The sequence below is a fragment of the Ochotona princeps genome, chromosome 1 (genome assembly GCF_030435755.1).
Source record: "Ochotona princeps isolate mOchPri1 chromosome 1, mOchPri1.hap1, whole genome shotgun sequence".
In the NCBI taxonomy this organism is placed as follows: domain Eukaryota; kingdom Metazoa; phylum Chordata; class Mammalia; order Lagomorpha; family Ochotonidae; genus Ochotona; species Ochotona princeps.
The window spans coordinates 95,647,681-95,672,305 of NC_080832.1; the positions used below are offsets into that span (position 1 = coordinate 95,647,681).

The following is a 24,625-nucleotide window of genomic DNA, read 5'->3' on the forward strand; positions in this document are numbered from 1 at the left end:
ATAGCATGTAATAATTCCTAAAGAACCTGAACTTACCAGTACTGCCCTTTTTCTACTGAATAAATCCATTGAGTTGGGACATTAACCTATTCTATCTACTGATGTCATAGATCAAAAATAAAGCTTTGATCAAAAGAGAACAGTGGGGCAACGATGATGGTACAATAGATTAAGCTGCTGCTCGGGATGCCTGTTCTCCAAATGGAAATGGCTGAAATCAATTCCTTCCTTTGCTTTCAATCCAGTTTCTTGCTGAAGCGCACACTGAGAGTCAGCAAACTGTGGCTCAATTACTTAAACACTTGCCATCCACAAGGCAGCACTGTCTGCTTCTGGCTGTAATTTACCTCACCCGTTTGCTGCCATATGAAGACCAAATCAGCCAATGGAAGCACTCCCTCCTAAACAAATAATAAATAATAGGTAAACGTTTAAAAAAAAGCAAACGTAACAATCAAGTGTAGATTTTTTTTTTCTGTTTAAGCTCAGACACTACACTGGAGCATTTTGAATTTTATTTCTGGGAGAGAAGGATCAACCTTGATATTAAATAAAAAGGGAATAATTCAATAGAAACTGTGTGTCCCATAACCTACTTTAACTCTTAAATAGAGGATGACATTAGAAATAGTAAAGGTGTTTTTTGAAGTGCTTGAGCTTTATTTTATTGAGGATGGTGCATGCAAGGGCAGAATAGCGTTTAATAGAGAGCACAGAGGCTATACAAGAAAACTACATCACTAAGTAAGTACAACATTTGTTAATAAGGCCATTTGAGATGCCCTGGGGATGTATAGAAGTATTGAAACAGTGTTGGAGGGGATGTAGATACACATCTGCTGTGTGCAGCAAAATAATGACTACAGATAATTCTGTTATCAACACATCAGAGACCGATTTCTAAGGAAACAGGTCATTTCCTCACAAAATAATCAAGCACTTGTGCATGTACTTGTACATTTTTTATTTATTATAGTGAAACAAACTATCTCAGCTTGGAAATTTTTGAGACATTAGAACTCTCTTCTTTTGCTCAGTTTCTGATATCTATCATTATATTAATATAAATTACATGAAGATTCTACAAACTATTTTCCTAATAGAAAAGGTGTCAATAAATATTATCTTGAAAATGTATTAACTCCCTGCGTCATTGTAAATTTCCTTACAAGAAGCTTATTCATTGTTGTTAAGGAAGCTAGGTAGATAACAACTCATGTGTGTAAGAGAGATCAAAGAAAACAAGAAGCTTTGAAGAAATAAATTTATATGCAACGGAAAAGAGAACAATTTGTGAGAACAGGAATCAGCTTCTCATCTGTCCCAAGTTCACAGCCTAAACTTCCTTTAGCAAAAAGAATTGACTGAATTGAAGCAATTGGGTGTTTTTCTGACAAAGTTATAATCACAGGACTGAAGGAGTATTGCTGCTCCAATGGATAAGTACCTTAATGAACAATATTGACTGGAATGTTTTGTTTAGAAGAATTCCATATCCAAGGCTTCCCCAACCACATTTTCCTAGAAGAATGGAGAAAGGGTCCAGTCTCATGTCCATACAGTCCCCAGTCTGAATGCAGATCAAAAAAAAAGTGAAACACTAACTTTCATGCCAGTTTAACTCAGTACTGAAAGGCAAGATAGTTAATCAGCATTGAAAAATAGAAGAAAACTAAAATCGATTTATTGCTTTCAACACTTCAAATCTCAGTTTCTACTCAATTTCAGCCAGGTCAGCTAAAAGGATCCCCACAGATTGCAATACTTCTCACTGGCTTCCTAGAATGATTTGCAGCTATAACAGATCAATGAGTCACAGTTTAGCTTATTTTATTTATTGAAGTACTCTATATTATTTATCGCAGTTTCTTCATCACCTAGCAGTTGGTATACAATCATTATCAGTGAAATTTGTTGAAAGTGATGTTGAGAGTCACTATGTAGAGTCTCTAAATGAACAGAATATTATATTTTTACACTTTTCAAAAAGTGTAAATATTTTCAGGAATCATTCAATATTACAGTACAAAAATTCTCTAAGATACTACATCCAAAATAAACCTTCCTGGTTGTTTCAGTCAAACTTAGTATATACACATTACGGAAGTGTACAAATGCCAAGTAAACTCATATTAGAGAAATCAAATTTTCACAACGTAAAATAGAAATAAAACAGTATTCTAATACAATTTATGTACATCACAGCATATACAAGGGCTCATCAGAAAGAAGTTATCACTATCTTTTCTTTCCTTTTCTGCAGACTTCTGTATCACCATGCCCCAAGCATATTTCTCAGTAAAGTTTTATTGTACCCCTTAGCAACATTCTATGCTACTTACCAACTTGGTGTGCTTGAACAATCTCTCCCTGAATTCTGTTTGACAGCGAATCCTTCTGGTTTTCCTCTTTCCTGTTCGGTCATTTACACTGTGTCTTTGTTAGCCCCTCATTCTAAATTTGATCTTCACACATTGGGGTTCTTCATTGTTTATCCTACTTCTCTGACATTTCTCTTTTGACTCATTTTAATTTTTTTTTAGATACTAGTATGGTCACACAGGAACCAAGCTAACTCAAATACTAAAATATATATAGTCAGATGTTAAAGATTAATTTTCACATGTTATAGTCACCTGGCATCTCTCTGATATAAAACCACAGTGCTCACCCTTACCTCACTAGACACCAAATCATTACTGATTACTTAACTGTGCACTACATGAAGCTGCTAGTTTGAGAGCTACTAATGTTTGTTTTCAGGGCCAGAATAGCTATAGGAATTTCAGCAGATGTTGAAGAAATCATTTAAATGTTGACAATTGAGCATTTGAGTGAATCACAGCAGCATTATTATGCTGGGGCTAACTTGGTTAGGTTACAAATCTGTTGAGCCAGGGCTCTCAGCTAGAAATTCCTTCAAGCCAAATGATCAGTTATCCTTTAATATTTATGATACTTCTCATTGGATATTATCTCTGATGACTATAGCTATTAACTAAATGCTATTTTTTCATTTTTTAATTTGTTTAATCTTCCTTATGGAGAGGGTTGGGGGAAGAGAGAAAATGAGGAGAATAATCTTCTGGTTAACTTCCCAAATGCCTGCAAAAGCAGGCATGGGACCAGGCTAAAGCCAGGAGCCAGGCTAATAATATGTGTTTCCTGAATGCATGGCAGGGACCCAACCACTTGACATCATTCACTGACTGCCAGGTTGTTCATTAACAGGAAGCTGTAATTGGAAATATCACCAGAATTAGAACCCAGCCACTCATATATGGGATGTGAGTGTTTCAAACAGCATTTTAATCACTGTAATAAATGCTTGCCTCTAAATTCTAGTAATTGTGAATGGCTTCCATTCAAATTTTTAAAAATCCATTGCCTTACTTTAGCAATATAAATGATTTCCTAGTTCATATTTCCATTTGAATGTTTCTGGAAGTTCCAAAGTCAATATATCTAGGTTGAATGATTGGTTTTCTGTCCACCTATTTCTGGTTCCTCTCTACCAGTATATAGGACACCTGTGCAAAGTGGAAGATATTTGCAAAGCGCCCCTAAAACATGCTCTCTAACCATCAAACCAACAATGAAAATATCTGCTAATTCACATATACATATTCACATTCCCAACTGCCAATCTACCTCAAGTTACTATTAGCACTCAACTGGGGCCTCTCATATTATTTTCTGAACTGTTTCCTGTCTCACCATTAAACCCACAATTTCATTTTCCAAGCATTTCATAACATGGCCTTTTAAAAAATATACAGTATGCACATTTCTTGAGGAAAATTTTTGGAAATAATTTTTGTCTTGAACTGACATTTAAAATCCTAACAGTAACTAGGAAGGTCCTAAATTTTTTTGCTACTCCTAAGCACCACACAGGGCAGTGATGACATGAATATTGACAGAAAAGCAACACATTTGGAGTGATATAATCCTCATAAGAAAAGTATAATAGATGGATCTGATCCTGAAAGTTTTTTACAGTGAGTATCACACCCCTTGTTAGTGCAGTAGAACTCTAGAAGTATCAATAAGCCATAGTAATAGAACTAGGAGCTCTGCATATCAAGCTGAACTGCAACTTAGATGACAGTCTACATAAGTGTCCAGATAAATTTGTTTTTTTACGAACAACTACATTTCAAGAACTGGAAAATCTAGAAAGATTAGATAGATTTCTGAACACATACAATTTAACAAAATTAAGGAAACAAGACATAGAAAATATGAAAATTAACTAAGAGATTAACCACAGAAAATTAACCAAGGCAGCCTGAACCACTAACAGAGTCTGTCAACTAATAAAACCCCAGGACCAGATTCTTCTTAAACTATAGCAAAAATGAAGATAGAGGAAACTCTTCCATACTTATTCTATGAAGCCAGCATCACTTTAATTCCAAAATCAAAGAAAAATATAGCAAAACAGAAACTATAGCCCAATACCCCTGATGAACAAAGATGCAAAAATGTTCAACAAAATCTAGCAAATTGGATCTACCCATCAGAAAGAGCATCTGCCAAGACCAAGTGAGTTTTATCCCAGGAATACATGATGATTCAACATGAGCTTATGAATACCTGTGATGTATCACATAAGCAAAGTGAAAGATAAAAACACACTAGTTAACTGAGGAAAAGTAGATAAAGAATTTGATAAAATACAATATTTTCATAACCAGAAATGCTTTTAAAACTTAAGTACAGAAGAAACATATCTCATCACAATGAAGGCTATATCTGACAAACCCAAGACAGTATTACATTGAAAGGGGAAAAGCTGAAAGATTTCCACTACTATCTGAAACTCAATAAGAATGGCAATATTAACACTATTATATACATTGCAAATTTTAACCAGAGACATTAGGCAAGGGAAAAAAAAGAGTTGGAAAGGCAGAGGAGAAACAACTTGGAAAAAAGAAAGTTGATTATCTCTGCTGGCAGATATCTGACCTTTTATATAGAGGAAGCAAAGAACTCCACTGTGAAACTAAAAGAACTCAAAGAGAATTTCAAATAGTTGCATGTTACAGAATCAACATACAAAACTGGTAGCATTTATATACCAAATATACTCTGGCTGAGAAATTACTTGTAAGAGCAGCTCTATTTATAATAATACAAAGAAGTATAAACATCTTGGAATAAATTTAATCAGGCATGTGAATGGAGAATACAACACATTAATGAAAGTAACACAAGAAGACACAAATAACAGGACATCCCATGTTCATGGATTGGGAGCATTAATACCATCAAAAGTAATACTATTTTTATATTGTGATAATCATGTTATTACAACCAACTTACAAACCTCCATCAATTGACACCCTGGAAAAAAAGTACTAACTTAATTCAATTTGAGAGTCAGATTAAGGAAATGAACATGGTGTAAACAAGTGAAGATATTAAATAATGCTACTCCAAATAGTTACATAGCCAGATTGTTGAACATGACCTCTTTTTTTTTTCAGTTAAAAGCTGTTGGATAAATAGCTCCAAGAAACTGATAATGACTGAAAATCATTCAACATATTCCAAGAGATATAATAATTGATGACCAAAATATGAAAAGGCAGTAATATAAAACATTAACCTTATTTTCTATACTAAGAAAAATTTAAATATTGAAATAAAATACTAATAAATCATGTGCCTTATTAATAAGGCCCTTGAGCATCCAAAGCATTAGCAGTACAGATAGAATTAATGCTGCAATCACAAAATCCATTGATAGAATGTAACATTAGCAGATCTATTGCAAAAGATTTTTTCATCTCAAAACACAAAATAATTTTATATATCTTAAACCACTCTATTGCCCCAAATGTTAGAAAAAGAGAATTACATGCTTGCTCCTAGACTGTTATTAAGATAGTCTGTCTTAACTGAAGAAGATGAAATCCTCGAAGTATTTGACTTAAAAGTAATGCATACAAGTCCTAGAAAATTCTTGATCAAGGAGTACATTTTTTATTCTAGTTGTTTGAACGTATACACTAGCATATTTCTATAAAATCAATATAGAAGTCATTTATTTCTAAATTTCACTAATTTCCTGGTTTACTGAACATCCTCATTTTACAAAGCAAAATTAAAGATTTATTTTACTTAAAAAATTGTTGCTCATGCCATCCAACTAATATTAATATATTATAGAAGAAAATAGACTAACAATTTAAAATGCACTGCAACTGAAATAAAAAATCAGTAAATGAAATTTAACAAGAAAAAGGGAACAAAAGAAAACAATAAACAGTCCATAGTAGGGTCTGGCACGATGGCTTAGTGGCTAAACCTCAGCCTTGCAGATGCCAGGATCCCATATCAGTGCCAATTCATGTCCCAGCTGCTCTGCTTTCCATCTGCCCCCCTCCTGTGACCTGGGAAAGCAGTAGAGGACAGCCCAAAGCCTTCAGACCCTGTATCCATGTGGAACACCTAGAAGAAACTCTTGGCTCCTGACTTCAGATCACCGGTGGATGGAAGACCTTTCTCTGTCTTTCCATCTCTCTGTAAAACTGCCTTTCCCATAAAAATAAATGAATCATTTTTTTTTAAAAAAAGAGTTCATAGTAAAAGATGCAGAATTAAACAATTAGTACATTATTTCAAAATCCTGGGATCCTTTTCTGCCCTAGTCTTCACTTGTACTGTTTCTAATGCACTTGCACATTCTGAAGAGAGGTTGGCCTCTTCCTTGCCTCAATAAAGCTCTAGAGCACCTGTTTCAGAAGTAACCCTCATGCTAATGTGGGACCATTTGGCTCGCCACTACTGAAGTGCAAGCATTTCAAGGTCAGGTAATACTATGTACTTCCCAGAATTTCACTCTATCATTAGTATGTCAGAGAAAGAAAGATGTCTCTTCCTCTCAAAAAAAGTTTTATTTTATTTTTATTGGAAAGTCAGATATACAGAGAGGAGGAGAGACATACAGGAAGATCCTCCCTCTCCAAGTAACCACAATGGCCACAGCTGTGCCAATTTGAAGCCAGGAGCTAGGAGTCTCTTCCACATCTCCCATGCAGGTGCAGGATCCCAAAGATTTGGGCCATCCTCAACTGCTTTCCAAGGCCATAAGCAGGGATCTGGATGGGAAGTGGGGACACCGAGATTAGAACCGTCACCCCTATGAGATCTCGGCATTTGCAAGATGAGGACTTCAGCTGCTAGGCTACCACGCTGAGCCCGATATCTTATCTTTTTAAAATACGAATTACTTTCTACTATCTGTGTTGTGGTTCACTGAATTTCCATTTACATTTTTGGTGACAGTTTCTGAACTCAGTAATTAATCTCATCTCAAAATAGAACAGGTCAAATCTAAGAGAGTGAATAGAACTGGTTACAAGTGTGAAAGTTGTATTAGGTCCTTTAGTGGAAAATTATTCCATAGGTAATGGAGAACAAGGATAGTACATGGACCTTTTTTTGGACTTATACTGTAACCCAATGCTGCAATAAAGGCATATAAGTTAATATCATTAGTATATTATTATATGTAAGATTAATTCTGAAGCTAAATGTTCAGAAAAAATCTCCAAATTTTCACAAAATACAGTAATAGAATAATAATTGACACCCCACATGGATTTTGTAATTATGAGTAAAATGTTATAATATACTATCACTACAAAAGTCATCAATATAGTTATTAGCAAGTACATTCATATTTCTGCTCAGTCCTACAGTGAAGTGACGCAAAACTTTTCAGTCAAGACTTTCTAAAGACAGAATACATAAAACCTGGGTAAGAACTGTTCAAGCTTGCTTTTCACTAATTCAACTAAGTCTGTATTTTGCTTTTATTCCCTTTTAAAATTTCTGCAAATTAGGGAGTTCACAGCAAAATATAGCTTTATTTGACTTGATATAAACATAGACATGTCAAACATTTTACCTTTCCACCCACAGCTGTGGTTGGATGCAAGCAGAATGTGCCTAGAATTCTGAGCCGTTCGTAAAAGTTCAATAACATCTTCATTGTCCATCACAATATATGGACAAAAATGAAGACAGAGAATCACAGGAGACAGAGTTCTGAGAACCTATCACTGTATGGAGCAGAGACACAACTAGGATTACATATTAACTCTTCATGAACAAGCAACAATCTTCTGCTCATTCTGCTAGATAACTTGAGTCTATTTGTTGCATCAGCTACTGTTGTTTAAAAGAGCATGCTCCCCAAAAAAGAAAAGTGAAAAGGAGAACTAAATATTTTGCCATGGAAATACATCTTGACACATAAACTCAATGTTGCTGCATTGTCTAAATTAATTATCACACATTTATTTGCATTTGTTAGATAAGCAAACAGAATTGTTCATTCAACCGTCTTAAGCATTTCTGTGCATTAAAAGCCCCTAATTAAAACATCTGTTCAGAGTTTATCAATTTGCCAGGGGTTAAACACAATAGAGCATGAAAATTCAGGCTTAGTTGTTCTTCACAAAGTCTTGAGGGAAAGGATAAATAGGGAAAAAAAAGAGTATCAGCCTCACTAAAGCTATGTCAAACTGTGTAATTGCCTTAAATAATTGTTAATGTTCCTAAAATCATTGACAGGTACATAAACATAAATATGGAGAAGCATATGAGCTGTTCAACTCTGAAATAGAATTTTTAAACACTTGAAGTGCAATAATCCTTCTCTGAATACAGGTAGATGGATGATCATAAATGATTAATTGCTGCATAAGTTGATATCAACTCAAAAGCTTACAGAGAAGTACAGAGGAGACTAGCAGTATGACAGCATAGTTGGGCACTGAGTACAGATCATCAATATTTTCAGCCATTCTATAACTCTAATAGCAAAAAAAAGTATCACAAAATCACTGATAATAGAGTTATCATGGTCTTGAGCTCAATGATTATTTTTCTGTATTTTCCTAAATCCTTTAATTATCTGTTTTATGTCTTACAATGTTTCTATCATTTTAGTACTTAATCAGAATTTATATTCTGACCTCTCTGTTTTTCTAATTCTCTGTCCTTTGGAAAACTGTCAATCTTGAATGAAATCAACTACCTTATTCTCTTTGTGTATAGCAAGTGAACTACAATTGAAAAAAGCACTTGCAAGAGGACACAATGACAGCAACACAGTAGAGATTAATTCCTGTGGATGGTTACTTCTCTTGAATATGCTGATAATAATTGCAAACCATCTATCTGCCCCCAAATTTCTGACAATGCATTCCTCCAACCACCTCTTCTTTCCACAGGCAGCATAACATTTGACTCTACAGAGATTAAAAAGGAAGTCTGATAAGAATTTTCCACAACTTACATGATTACAAATGCTAATATGCTTTCATTCAGCATCTTCTTCCTTCCTGATACAGATTTGTCACTTGATCTGTTTACTAAAACCAATCTCTAATACATCCTTTGAATCCAAAGTTATGTAGATTTCCAACTTTCTCAGAAAGTTTACATTAGAAAATCTCACTTTTTTTAAGTCTGTGTGCCTTTCTCCTCTGTCTCTGTAGCTTCATCCTTTTCTAGTCCTTCATTCTCTAATTTTGCTTTCCTCTGATTTAGTCTTAATTAGGCTCTTTTCTTTTCATCTGTTCAATCTCATCAATCTTCAATCTCTGTCTCTCCTCTGACCTTGAGATCAATATAGCTACTTGCTTCCTCTGATATTTAACATCACTTTGTATGCTTTATTTATTTCTTTTTTTAAAGTGAGACAGTGAGAAGAGGAAAGAGAGAGAGAGAGTGCAATTGCACTGTGTCTCACTCTCTGGCTCAACTTTAATGTCTACAGTGGTGGAGTCTAAACCTGGCCAAAGATGACAACTGGGAATTCAATGTAGGTCTCATATATGTACGGCAGGCACTCAATGTCTTGAGCCATTATCTACTGCTCAGAGTGCATATTAGTCAGAAACAAGACTCAGGAGCAGAGCCAGGACTCTAATGTAGGATATAGGTTGTCAAAATAGTACCTTAACTCTAAATCCAAATTTATCCCTCTGTTCTTTTTACAATTGATAATTAAAAATACATGCATACATCACTGTGTCATATTTCAATAAATGTGCATATTGTTATGAACCATTTGGAGCTTATTAGTCTTTAATCTTTCTTTGACTATTCTCATATTTGCTTTCCTTTGCACCCATTTCACAAAAGTTTATCTGCTTACTCTCTGAAACATTATATTTAAAGGAGACAACTTGCTATGTTCTACCCCTTCACAAACAGTCTGTCACCATAACATTGGCCATTTTTTATCTTTTTATTTGCCTAGAACTTATCTGTCAATGAGAAAAACATAAGTTCTATGAGAACCAGGAGTTGTGTCTTTTTCATTCATAGACATATACACAACACCTAAGTCAATATCTGATACATCTCAGTACTCAATACATGGTATTTCATATAAAACATTGGTGAATGTGACAAAAGAGGCTATAAATCACTTTGTTATTCTTTCTGTGACAACAGGTCTTCAATAAAATTTTTATTCATAAACATGGGTTAGACTATACAGGAAGGTCAACACTTACCCAAATATTTACTTCATTTTTAGGAATGTATACCTCTAAATTTATTCATTTGCATTTCAATAGCAACTTTTGAGACTAATGTGCAATTCTAAATGGCATTAATGTGCTGCTCCAGACTTGAGCATTGGAGAAAACTCAAAACCTTTAGATGACATGAAAACAGGATGATAGTAATGACATGGAATTAAGGAATAGGATGATAACCCATAGCACAGTGGCTGGGTGACAATATCAAATTCTGTGTCTATTATTGATCACTCACATTTTAACATATAAGAAATTGGAATTCCTTTTTAAAAAATAATGTGTCTTACTTTAGTCAGTTTAGCATTTTGTTATTGATATCAAATAATGCCATATAAAAATGTCAATTTTTATTCAATTAAATGCTTTCATAACTACAGCAATCATCCTAAAAGTGGAGAGAGGTTTTAGAAATAAGGAAAAAGTGGACACCAGTATTGTGGCCAGTGGATTAAGTCACTGTACGCAACAGCAGCATCCCATATCATAGTGCTGATTCCTGTCTTGACTGCCTTACTTCAGATCAAGGTCCCTATTAACATAGTTCAGAAGGCAGCAGAAGATGGGCCAAGATGGCGTCAGAAAATTAGGCCCCTGCTAGCATGTGAGATACCCAGATGGACAACCATGATGCTATCCTTTGTAGGTATGAGAATATGTACAGTTCACATTACCATATGCTAGAGTCAGTTGTGAATGTTTCTGCCTCACTAGTTCAATCCTTGAAACTAGGTATTCTTATATTCCTCAAAGTCAGGCACTTGACAGAAGCTCAAATCTATTTGAATAGATTAAGCCTAATAGCTCTGCCTTCTACAGACAGAGATGCAAACAGAATTTGTTCTCATAAGATTGCTAGGTGCTGCATAGGGGAATTTTAACCTCTCTGACCAGGAACATTAACTTACTTGGTCTAGCTGAATATTCTCTAATTCACTGATGCACCAATTCCTAACAGTAGTAATTATCAAATCAGTAACTGCAAATAGAGAAATGAATTAATATCTGCTGCTCCACTGCACCTGCCAATGCCCAAGTGAACTAAAATATTTGTGAAAAATCAACATATTCTCTAATTTGCCTATCAACAGGATTAACCTAGCTAATTGTGACATGTGTGAGATTAGTTAATAAAGACCCAACTTTTCTTAGAGTTAATAAAAGGGCACATAGAACTGCAATTAATGCACTGAAGATGAGAAGGTACACACAATGATAAAGTAATTAAATGTAATCACATTATCTCTCACTGAACCTCAGCATGAATGAACATTGAAGGAGAGTGAGGAAAACATGACTGGCAGGACTCATATGGCAAAGATGATAAATGATCAGTTAAATTAATGAAGGGAGTCTCCATGACAGTTTGTTATTTTGTGGCTCCCATAGTGATAGAAATAACTGTCTTAATCATCTAGTAATTATTGGGAAGTTTGTTCCAGATCAATGAAATGACTAGATATGAGGAAACTGACAATTAAACATAGCAAATTGTATAGAAGGGGGACTTTTGAATTGATGGGAAATGGAACTAAAGCAATGCTACATTTTCAATAGCAGTGACAAAGTGGCATTTTTATTTCATTTTTATTTCTGAAAAATCATAGCTAATAATGGTTAAAACAAAATATAATTAGCTCATTTTGAAACTGTAATTCCTTGTTTCTACTTTGGTAAAGCAAGCAGACACCTAGAACTGCAGAACTAAACTTTGGGCAAGTATTTTACAATTTCTTTCATCTATATCAACAAAAGAATGAATGATGAGAAACAACATTTGTCATAACTGTCCCCCAACTACTCTAGATCATCAGGGAAAAATCCTCCTGAAATGCATATAGGAGCATTCTGAAATATTCCTCAAAATAATTACAATGTAGGCCAAGTGCAGGGCATGTCAGTCAGGTATCTCCCGTCCCACACATGCCATTCAGAGTCAGACAAAGTAATCATCCTGGAGGCAGCTGAACTGGTGACATCTCTACCAGCCCTCCGGCAGCAATGGGGGAAAAGATGAAACTTGGTGTTAAGAAAAATCAATAGTTTAATTTGGCAGTAAAGATGACTGAAAGGAACTTAGAAGTTCCACCAATTCTCTCTGATCATGAACTAAGGATGAGCTCCCATAATCAGAAAAAGGGTTGAATTGGCACACAACGTTTACAAATTTAAATCAGAGCTGAGTAGTTTTGTAGTCCTCTCCTCTAACTTCTTACTCTGCTTATTTTAGCAAGAATATGCCCATTTAAATAGCAGATTATTAATAGCAACAAACTAGTCCAGAATACAAGCTTAAAATCACTCATTAAATAGAAAAGGCATTGAAGATAGTATAGAGTGGCAATGCATTAGACTGTTAGACTACGTCAGTGAATGCTATACAGATATTTGCTTTCTTGGATAGAGAATTTTAGTTGAGGAGAGAAGCGGTTCCTACAAGAAGTTAATTAAAATGTACACTATGCTAGAAATTGATAATTGTATTAAAAAATTGTTTTCAGATAGACCATGAAGGGAAGAATCAGCATTGGTGGAGAAGACAGTAAATAACAGGGGGAAAAGGCAGGCATTAAAGCCATATTAATAAAGCAAAAACTAAACACAGACTACACAGAAACTTAGAAACGAGACATCTGATAGACCAACGTTTCAGCCAGTGTGAAAGCCCACAAAACAGTATTTCTGAAATAATATTGAATCACCAGAGGAGGGAGTACAAGATACAGAAATCAAGCTGAGATTAAAAAAAAAGTTGATGGAATAGAAAGTAGACAAACAAGAGAGTCTTCCAATCTTGTAGGTCCTTGTAAACCATTGCAAAAACTCCAGGCTTTACTCTGAGGGAAATAGGAAACCATTGATCGTTCTGGAAAAAAGGTAAAAACATTTGGCTAGTGCTATAAAAATAAAATCTTGACTTCCATATTAACAGTAAACTATTGAAAGTTAAATGAAATTTCTTTCTCAGCCATGGAGTTATTTGTGTATACTTCAGCCATCTATTTGTGCTCATTAATTTTATATCCTGCTACCACACCAAAGTCTCTTATGAGTTCCAATAGTCTCTTGGTTGACTTCTTTGGTTCTTCTATGTATAGAATCATGTCATCTGCAAACAGGAGTAACTGTAATTCCTCAGTTCCCATTTGACTTCCTTAATTTGTTTTTCTTACATAATAGTTCTGTCAAGGACTTCCAATACTATATTGAATAGTAGCGGTGAAAATGGACATCCATGTCTAGTTTCAGTTCTTAAAAGCTTCCAGTGCTTCCCCATTTAGCATGATGCTGGCATTAGACTTTTCATATATTGCTTTGGTTGTGTTATAGAATGTTTTTTCTATGTTTATCTTGCTTAAGATTTTTAACATGAAGTAGTGTTGGAATTTATCAAATGCCTTCTCTGCATCTATTGAGATGATCATATGATTTTTATTTCTCAATTTGTTGACTTGATATATCACAATTATTGATTTGTGAATGCTAAACCATCCCTGCATTCCAGGGATAAGCCCACCTGGCCCAGGTGCATGATCAGCCTTATGTACTGTTGGATGTTGTTGGGTAGTATTTTGCTGAAGGATATTGTTCTGTAGTTCTCTTTTTCCATTTCATCTCTATCTGGCTTTGGAATTAGGATGATACTGACTTCATAGAGTCTGGAAATATCGCCTCCCTTTGTATTGTTTGGAAAGCTTGTAGAGGGTTTGAAAAGTTCTTGAACCATTTCGTAGAATTCTGCAGTGAAGCCGTCTGGTCTGTGGCTTGTCTTGGTTAGGAAGCATTTGTTTACTGATTTAATCTCAATCCTTATTCTAGGTCTGTTAAGATTTTTAATTGCCTCATAATTCAATTTTGGTAGATTGTGTATGCCCAAAAATCTATTCATTTCTTCTAGGTTTTCTGATTTATTGGCATATAGTTGCTTGTAGCAGTTGCTAATAATTCTATGAATGTCCACATTATCTGTTGTTAAAATTCCTTTTTCATCTCTGATCTATTGATTTATATCTTCTCCCTCTTTTTAAAATTCTAATGCAGTATGCATCTCTACTTTCAAATCAAAGATGGAGTCCCAGTTAAACTGTTAAATATATCTTGACAAAAGCATGCTGGACTCTCTGTCCATATTCAGTTTATGGCTCCCAGCTTCTACCCAGTCCATTCCTGATCAATTGCCATCAAGAGGAATGAGTTGGTGGATAGGGCTCTTTTTTTCTGCTTCTTGAATAAATAACATGAATTAATAAAACTAAGAAAAAAGTATGAGCTATGAGAAGAAGAACAAAAGATGATTCCAAAACTACCAGCCAGAGCATAGGGGATGGAGTTAGATAAAATTGCTACTGTTCATTAATATAAAACACATTTTCAGGAATTCAGTTTTAGAAGTGCTGAATTTGAAGCATCTACCCCCTTTCCTCTGTTAAGTCATCTGAGAGAGAATGTCAAATAGGTCACGGAATGTATGAGTCTGCAGTTCAAGAGCAAGGTCTGGGAGAAAGATATAAATTCAGCTGCTGCCATATTTTAGATGTTACCTGAAGCCCAGAATGAGCTCAGGGACTGATGAGCTCAGCAGAGAGCGAGTGAGAACAGAAATGAGACAAGACCCAAGATCTAATGTTGGCAGAGTGTGGAAAAAAAAAAAAACACCATAGACAACACAGCAAGTCATGGGTAGAAGAAATGGACAGGTCTGTGATTTGAACAATAGATTTATCAATGTGTAAAAGTAGACAACTTAGAAATAAATGTCTATAAAGAGGAAATGGATAATGAAAAAGTGACCGGTGAGATTTAATAAAGAATGGATGAAGTATTGAGCAAAGTGAACCCAAGCAAGAGAATGGAGGTTTATTTTCTTGTAAAATATGGAAAATTATCTCTTTTTGTTTGGTGGAGGAAGCAAAAAGGATTACAGAGAAGAGAAAGGAAAATTTCTTTGCTTAATATTTGAAAATCTGCGGAGTTAGTGTCTACAATTCAAACGGGGTATTAGTAGCTCTCTCATACAAAAGTGCAAAAAAAGGTTAGAAAATTGTGCTTGCTGATAAGTGGTACAGGTGATTCTGCAAATGTCTTCTGATGGTTTCATTCTGTGAGGAAATAGAAATAAGGTTATCATTATGTAGAAGAACAAGGACATAGAGATTCAGGAAAAAATAGAAAAGCTTGGCATAACATAAAAATGTTAATCCAGAATTTGCTTACTCAGTAGTATTAGGTAATGATTTGACATGTATTGTTATAAATTAAAGAGAAAAATTAAAATTAAAGAGAAATCGGTGTAATTTTTTAGTTACAAGTACAAAACAGGATAATTTGAACTCTTAGGATATTATTAAGCTAAATTAATAGAGCTAGCAAGGAAGAGAATATTCTGAGTACACGTGAAGGTATTATGACTCATCATTGATTTAAAAAAAAGGTTTTATTATTTTATGAAACATTTCCATAGGCTCTGTGATTTTCCTTAACACCTCTACAAGTCCCCTCCCCACCAATGCATCATGGAATTGTAACTAAATAACAAAGACTATTTCAAATAAGAGGGACATTTCACAGATTAATTCACTGCAAGTATATATGGGGGCCAGTGTGGTGATGTTGTAGGCTAATATTCCACCTGCTAGTGCTAGCATCCCATATAAGCTTATCCTGACTGCTCCACTTTCAATCCAGATCTCTGCTTATGGCCTGAAACCAAGGCCTGGGGCCTCTGCACTCACTGGGAGACCCAAAAGAAGCTCCTGGCTCTTGGCCAGCTCAGTTTAGCTCTGGACATTGAGACCAATGGATGGAATCTCTTTCTCACTCTCTCTCTCTGTTTCTCCTCTTTATGTAAAATCTTCCTTTCAAGTGAAAATTCATAAATCTGTTTTGTAATAAAAAAGAAAGCATAAAGGGAATGAAGAACATTGGGGTCTTAAAAGCAGAGGTTTTGAGCTAGAAAATAGGAAGTGCTAGATAAAGAATTAAATGCACAGATTTGAGATTTATCTTCTAAAATGAATGCTGAAAACAGACACATGAAGCATATATAACTCAAAATGAATTGCCAAAAAAAACCCTGACAAGATGCATTAAAAAACTGCATGCATGAATTTAAAGGGAATCAAAGCAAATGAACAGGAAAAAAATTCTGAAAACATTTCAAAGCATTAGAGAATGTTTCCAGGTACAGTAGGTGTCCACAGATAGGTAGACTAATACTAAGAAAACCCTACACAATGAAATGGTGAAAAAAGCTACATTAATAATATTATAAAATGATAATAAATGAGGCCTGGATTTTCTCATGTTGGGGATTATTTGTAAATGCATTCACTTCATTATTTATATACATTGTATCTCTCTATACATATAATCAATTATATGTATATGATTTATATATAAATAAAACATTACATAATGTTTATCATTTATTATGTCATATAAATACACAAAATATATATTATTTATACATAATAAATAACATAATAAAATAAAGTTATAATAAAATAAAAATAACACTTTAATACAATAATGATGAAACATATATGTTATATTAAGAACATGTTTATAGGATATATAATATATATTCATAATTTATTATATCTAAAATAAAAATATTTAAATAATAAAATAAATAATGAAAAAAATAGAATTATAAATAATAAAATTAAATTGAAATAAAAATAATGATAATAAATAAATGTATTATTTATCATACAATGTAAATGTATAATAAAAATTATATTGTGTTGTATAAGTTGCATGATTTATTATATTTATATATTTATACTTATATTTATAATATTTCTCAATATTATATATTATGTTTCATTATTATATACATATATTTCTCGATATTATTATTTCCATGATACAGTTTTGTAGGTACAGGGATTCTCCCTCCACTTCCTACCTCACCTTTTTCCTCCATGTTATCAGTCATATAGTACTTTAGTAACAGTTAGTTACAAGGTTAACTTTCTGATAATTAAGTTTACCATGGCATTTTGCATATAAGCAAAAGTAGAACATCTAATGTCATATTTCAAGGCATGGTTAACTGTTTCAGTGGGAGTACTCCTTTTATTTGGGAGTAATGATACATGCTTAAAGTTAAATAGTAATGTGTTAAGTGTATCTGTGCATCACACATTCTTGCGGGGACCTCTGTAGTGATTTCATCTTCTACATATTAAGGAGCTGCATGCTGACATTTCAGTACCTGTACATAATGTGCACAAATCAAATATGAATAATCACTATTTTCTCCTTTACAATACTTTAGCATTGGCGGTTTGAAGCTTTTTTCTTCTGTTTGTTCATAAAATGAACACTAAGTTGTCTGATAACACTATAGCCATGCTGTGTAACACTTGGAATTTTTTCCTCAGATCTAACTCTGACTTGGTTAGCCAAACTCTGTATGGTCTGAACCTTTCACAGACTCTGGTCACCAGCAGAAAGTTTTCTCAGCTTTCACAAGTGAGGGCCAGTTGTAGTGTATGTCTTTCTGCATCTGGCTTATATCACTTGACAGAACATCCTCCAGGTCCTTCCATTTTGTAAATGACATGATTTCCTTCCTTTTCTGTGGATAAATAATAATTAACTACATATGTCATATTTGCTTAATACAGTCTCCTGATGCTGGTAACGTTGGTTAATTCTACCTCTTGGTTACTAAAAATAATGTTGCTTTAAACATTATCATGTTCAGTTTAATTTCCCAAAAACATTAAATAACAATTTTAAGAAACAGCCTTACCCAGTGAGTTTGACTGCATGTGTGCGAAGTTTTCGGTATTTTTCTGATTCTTCATTTGTGCTGGCAACGTGTCTGTATATTCCTGTCTTATAATAGAAAAAATCCTGTTGGACTTGCATTATTGCTGCAGTAAATCAAGAAAAAGATAATACGAGAAGATCACTAAAATATTATCAATAAGAGAAGAAAAAGCAGTTTTTAAATATCACTCATGAAATATCAAGAATCTCTCCAAGAACGAATGACAACACATATAAAACCGCTGAATACAAATAAGGGTTGTGAAATCTATTCTTATTTTTGGACTTAATTCCTTGAAATATTTTCTCATTTTCTCATAAAAAGAGCACTTAGCTGTTCAGAATATCTCCTAAATGTACATTACACCTTTAATACACCACGTAGACTCAATTAACAGAGGCCATCAGCACCAGGAATGGAGCCTCTTGCAGCGAAGGCCCACTACACTTGGTCACAGATTGTTCTTTCTCCATTAACCTTATGCTTTACTATAAACCTCTCCTAACCCCAATTAAACCAGCGAAGAAGGGTGAACTTAGCAATCTAGGTTTAAAGCAAACATCCTTAATTTTGGGGGGTAAATGCAAGCCTTTTCTTGGTGAATGTGAATAAAAAGCAAACCCTTGGCAATTAAGATGTCACCTTCCCTACTATGGAGAGCTAAGCTATTGCTATGTTCTTTACAAAAAAGGGTGTATACATCATAAAACCTTCCTTCCTTCCCTTAGATTACTCCTTACTGCGTTGCTTTATTGTGTGCTGCCTTATGGAAGGGCCAGGGGACTACAGGGCGAAACTGCTAAGTTCTCTTAGCATGAAACATGAATTAAAGCAATTTAACGTGGAGTAGATCTGTGTAACTTGATAATATATCCAATGTCCATCTGTAGTAGTTTGATATGCCTGTTGAAATAAAAACTAACATAATTATTATTTGATAGATCCTAAAACAAAGTTATACTTCAAAGTTAAATATAACTTTTTAATGCCCCATGTTTTATTTCAGCTTAATGTGTTTTTCATGATGTTCAAACAGCACCAAAAGAGATTAAGCTTGTTTTATCTGCTCTAAAACACATTCGCAGTGGATTTTAAGAATTTGTGTTACTATATTCTGTGCAGACCTTTGCTTTTTTTTTCTCTTTCTGTAGAATTATTTCTAATTCTATAGATTTTAGAGGAAGTTATATGCTCAATATTCATTGCATTTTATACATACTTTTATGAGGGAGAGATATGTGTTAGACTAATAAACAATAGGAAAACAATCATGTTTTATCACTAGTAAAAAGATTGAAACAGCATCTCATTCATTTATTAGAATGTGAATATATTTCTAGTGTTTTTTGTCTGAAATTATTTATTCATAATTTTTTGAAGATTCAGCTTTTCTCTAAGCACCACAAATAAAATATATTTTCTATTAAAAATACCACTAACAGGAGAATCAAGATAGCGGAAGAGGGTAAGGACATCTTTAAACAGACAGAGAAATATTTGGCAGTGTGAAGCAGAGAAGGCACATTCCAGGAAATAGGAGAGGGCAGAACAACAGCAGAGGAATACCTAGAGACTGACAGACACAGAAAAACAGCGGACTCAACGGTGTGGTGTAACAGTGACTGATACTCCAGCTGCATTCAGCAAACAGCAATCTGAATTGCACCAGCAGCCAGAACTCCACCAGCAACAAGGAAAATAATACTGACTATGGCATTGTACAGGTCAAAATAGGTCCATGTGGCCCCCAGCCTTAATGGCCAGCAGGATCCATCAAGATCAGCATCACCAACAGTCTAGCTATATAGGACACCTGGTATCTCCCTAATCCTGGGACCTACTCCAACCGAAAGTGGAAGAAAGGTTGTATAGACAATGCTGTAGCCTCAGCACTGTATCACAGGAGGTGGTGAGACTGGTGAGCCAAGAGTTGGGGCTACGGAGATCATGGTGAAAATCTAACATAAGAACCCAGACCTGGAACTCGCTGGAGGTAGTGACACAACTGACTATAAACAAAGAGCCATGTACTAACTGCAATATGTAATACTGAACTGTAGACCTGTGGGTGACACAGCTTACAAACCTGTCTCAAGGGGAAGACTCTGATAACCACAAGTACAATGACCAAGAGCAAAAGAAGAAAGAGAGGCACAATAAATATTACTGAAGACTCCCCTGCAAGCAACTAAACCCTTTACCAACCTCAGAGTTCATTGAGAATGACATTGAGAAAATGGGGATACAGAATTCAAAGCACTTGTTATAAAACTGCTAATCAACAATGAGAAGCACGTAAAGCAGGCATTCAAAAAATTCAAGGAATGTTTTACACTGGAAATGAATCTAATGAAAGCTGATACATCAAAAATGAAGAATACAGTGGAGCAAATTAAAAGTACAGTGGAGAGTCTCCAAAACAGAATGAAGGAGACAGAAGAAAGAATCTCAAAATTAGAAGATATTTCTTGTCACCACGGGTAAACAAACAAAAAAGCTGGTAACAGAGCTGGCTTAGACCAAAAAAAGTATTCAAGAATTGAAAAGACACTATTAAAAGGCCTAATTTAAGAGCTATGGGAGTCCCAGAAGATGCAGAAAGAGAAGCTGAGTTTGCAAATGCATTTAATGAAATAATAAAGGAAAATTTCCCTCATCAAGAGAAAAAATTGTGAACCAACATCCAGGAGGAGCACAAAATTCCCAACAGGGTTGACCAAAAGTGATCTTCACCACAACACATGATCATCAAGCTCTCTTCAATTAAACATAAGGAAAAATCCTTAAATGTGCACATGAAAAAAAAAAATCAACTGACATATAAAGGAAAGCCAATTAAACTCACAGGAGATCTCTCACAAGAAACTCTACAGGCAAGAAGAGAAAGGAGCAACATACTCCAGATTCTAAAAATTTAAAAAAAAAATGTCGGCCTAGGATAACATATCCAGCAAAGCTTTCCTTTGTCTTCGAAAATGAAATAAAATTCTCCCACAGGAAAGAAAAATTCAAATATGCCTCTTCCAAACTTGCCCTACAAATGATACTTCAAGATGTTCTCTTGACAGAGAAAAGGAATAGCACCCAACAAAACCAATGGAAAATGAGAACAACATTCCAGTAAAATAACAACAAAGACTAAATCAATGAACAATCCATTACTAATATGACAGCACCAAAAATACCCCCTATTTGTATTAACCCTGAAAGTTACTGGCTTAAGCTCAATCAAACGTCATAGATTAGTAGACTGGATCATAAAATAAAACCCATCAATTTGTTAACTACAAGAGTCACATATCATCAACAAAGAAGTGGAAACTATCGCATGGGATTTTGATATTTTTTGTTAGTTTCATCTCTTCAAAAACACTTTCATTGATCAAAATCTTCACTGACTCATAGATCATACAGTAGCACGTTATTTGTCTTCAAGAAGGTTCTTGATTTTCATTTCTTTAGTGACACATTAGTCATTCAGTAGCACGTTATTTGCCTTCATGGTGTTGTTAATTTCTTTTTTTGCTCCCTGTCGTTGATTTTGTATTGTGGCTTCTCATTTAAAGGGATGTATAGTAACTGTGTAATGAAAACTATCATATCCTGATGTGAGGATACATTGCAGTATGCATCTCTACTTTCAGACAAAAATGGACTCCCAATGAAACAGTTTACTATATCTTGACATAGGATGCTGGACTCTCTGTCATTGTCCATGCCTTCAGTGATGGACACGTGACTGTGTATGAAGAATTGTACAATAGTAAAGATATAAGGGAACTCAGTGAGGAAGGAGGGAATTATGCAGGGGATAAGGGAAATTCCAAGGCCTATGGCACTGTATCATAAAATGATGATGATAATAGTAACAATAATAAAATGAAAAAATAATGCTAACAAAATTTTGAGGAATAACTTGCAAGTAATTCAAAATCCATTTCTGATGCATTGAATGAAATTTATTTAAGCACATCATCATAAAGTAGACCTAAAGTATCTCAACAGCAAGGATGAAGATCCAAATTTCTTTTGATAGATTTATACATTAGAGGGAAAGAAAAAATGCAATTGAGAATGTAGTTAAGTGATCTGGAGATTTGAAAGCATTAAATAAATTGTATTAAGTCATCTAAGACTCAATTTCCAAGGTTGGAATTTTGAAGTTAATGTTAAGTTTAGATGCTCTTTCAAAATTTTCACATCTGCACCATGTAACACACATTAAAATTAAATATAAATTCTCTAACTTAAAACAACCTACAAATTACAAGTCTAAAGAGAAAAAAAACTTCACTTTTTAAAAGTTTTTTGTAGGTCTCAGGATTTTTCAAATTAAATCTGGAGTACCTTAATGTAATCACTATCATCATATAAATGACGCAAGTTCAACAAAATTCTTCCAACACAATAATAAGTTCACAGTTCATGCCATATGTTAAACCAATACTAAGTAAATCAGCATTCACAGAAGCATTGATCACAATATTTTTGATTTCTGAGTATTCACAATCCATATTCATATTTTAGGCACCACTGTATTTTATTTCATGAATTTAAAGGCAGTATGTATGTAGGCAATATGCCTTGAGTATTTATCCTTATGGATGTATGTGGTAAAAAATAAAGTTCAAAAGTTCCACAAGAAACAGTATCATCCGAGGCACCTGTTGACCTAGCAATTAAGATGTTGCTTGAGACATCCACATACCAAGTTGTAGTGATTGGAATCAAATTACTGCAACTCTCTGCTAACACAAACCCTGAGAGACAACATGAGATAGCCCAGGCAGTTGGATTTCTGTTATCCATGTGGGAGACATGGGTTCAATTGCCCTTTTCAATTGTGTTTTATTTCAGTCCTAACTGTTGCAGGCCTTGGCAGTGAACATTGGGTGGGAGATCTCTAAGTCAATCACTCTGTCTCCGTGTATATGAGTGAAGGGGTAGGGTGTGCATGTATATGTGTGTCTTACAGACGAAGAAAGAACTGCAATGAAATTGTTTTTAATTTTAAAAATTAATTTGAAAGTCAGAGATCATGAGAGAGAGAACAAGATCTTCCTTCCACTAATTCTCTTCCCAAATGCCCACAATAGCCAGGCCAGGGAAAGCGAGGAGCCAGAAAAGCATTACTAGCTTCTCATGTGACGGAGCCATCATCTGTTGCTTTCGCGACGTACATGAGCAGGAACTGGATTTGGGAGTAAAGTCGGGACTTGAACATAAGCATTCTGGTTATAGGATCAGGGCATTCCAAGCAGTGTCAAGAACCGCATCTGCCTCCAGAAATGAAATCTCGCCCAAGGGTGTGCATGAGAACCAGACGGAATACTGGCTAGGCTAGGCTTCAGAAGAGACTGGCACACTCAAAAACTGGGGCTGGGATTGGGCCTGCTGGGGATTATTAAGGATAACCCCTACTCAGACACAGTACTCACAGGTATGCATGAGAAACGGGTCTATGGAGGGGTGACTGGGCTGGGTTGTAGCACCCATTGGTTTGTGTAAGATACGGGGTTAGGCAGAACTGACCAGGCTGCATCTACAAATATGTGCATTGGCTGGTGACGTGACACAGACCGAACCTGAGCCTGCTCTGGCCAGCCCACAAAAGAGTCAAGTCATCACCTCAGGTGAGGTTTCTTGGGGGAGTCTCCAACTAAACTGCTGGGCTCAGACTCTGGCAACAGGGAAAATCACAAGACACGTGGTTGACCTTGGAGTGCGTGTAGTTGGAATGGGCCTCCTCAGTTGCTGATGTCTGTGCAATGGACAGCGTGTCCAAAGGCAAACGGAGGACATGATAGCCAGATACTTATCTAGGCCAGTATAGGACATCAACTGCCTTGTCAGAGGATGAAAAAGAGCACAGGTGGGACCATTCTCCTCCCCAAACTTTGCAGTAAGTTCCTGGGTCTGTGGATGTACCATAGGTGGACCTTGTCAACAAATAGATCTTGGGAAAAAAAATTATCAACACTGCAGCAATGAAACCACCAACTCAGAACTATCAAAATCACTCAAATATCACCCTCAGAACAGTTTCCCCTGACCGGTGTCTCTACAGCGTTTTGAAATGACAGTCCCCTATCCCTGGGTGCTGTTGTAGTTAGCCAGCAAGGAGCAGCCCTCTCCCTCACCTCCCGGTGGACATGGGAGAGAATAAAACTGAAACATGTATCCCGCCTACTTTCCTCCGTACCTGAACCTCCCCACCCCAAGGGACATGCATCACTCTCAACTATGTAAATGATAAGAAAAAGGAAAAAAA

At 35.1% G+C, this 24,625-nt stretch overlaps 1 protein-coding gene across 1 annotated transcript in view; it reads right to left on the reverse strand.

The window, feature by feature from the left end:
• TINAG (tubulointerstitial nephritis antigen) overlaps window positions 1-24,625 on the reverse strand; it is an 80,019-nt gene that overhangs the window by 16,939 nt on the left and 38,455 nt on the right. Inside the window, exon 9 of the mRNA XM_058671847.1 lies at window positions 18,334-18,457. Within this exon, the coding sequence (XP_058527830.1) occupies window positions 18,334-18,457 (124 nt within the window). The remainder of the gene's footprint in view (window positions 1-18,333; window positions 18,458-24,625) is intronic.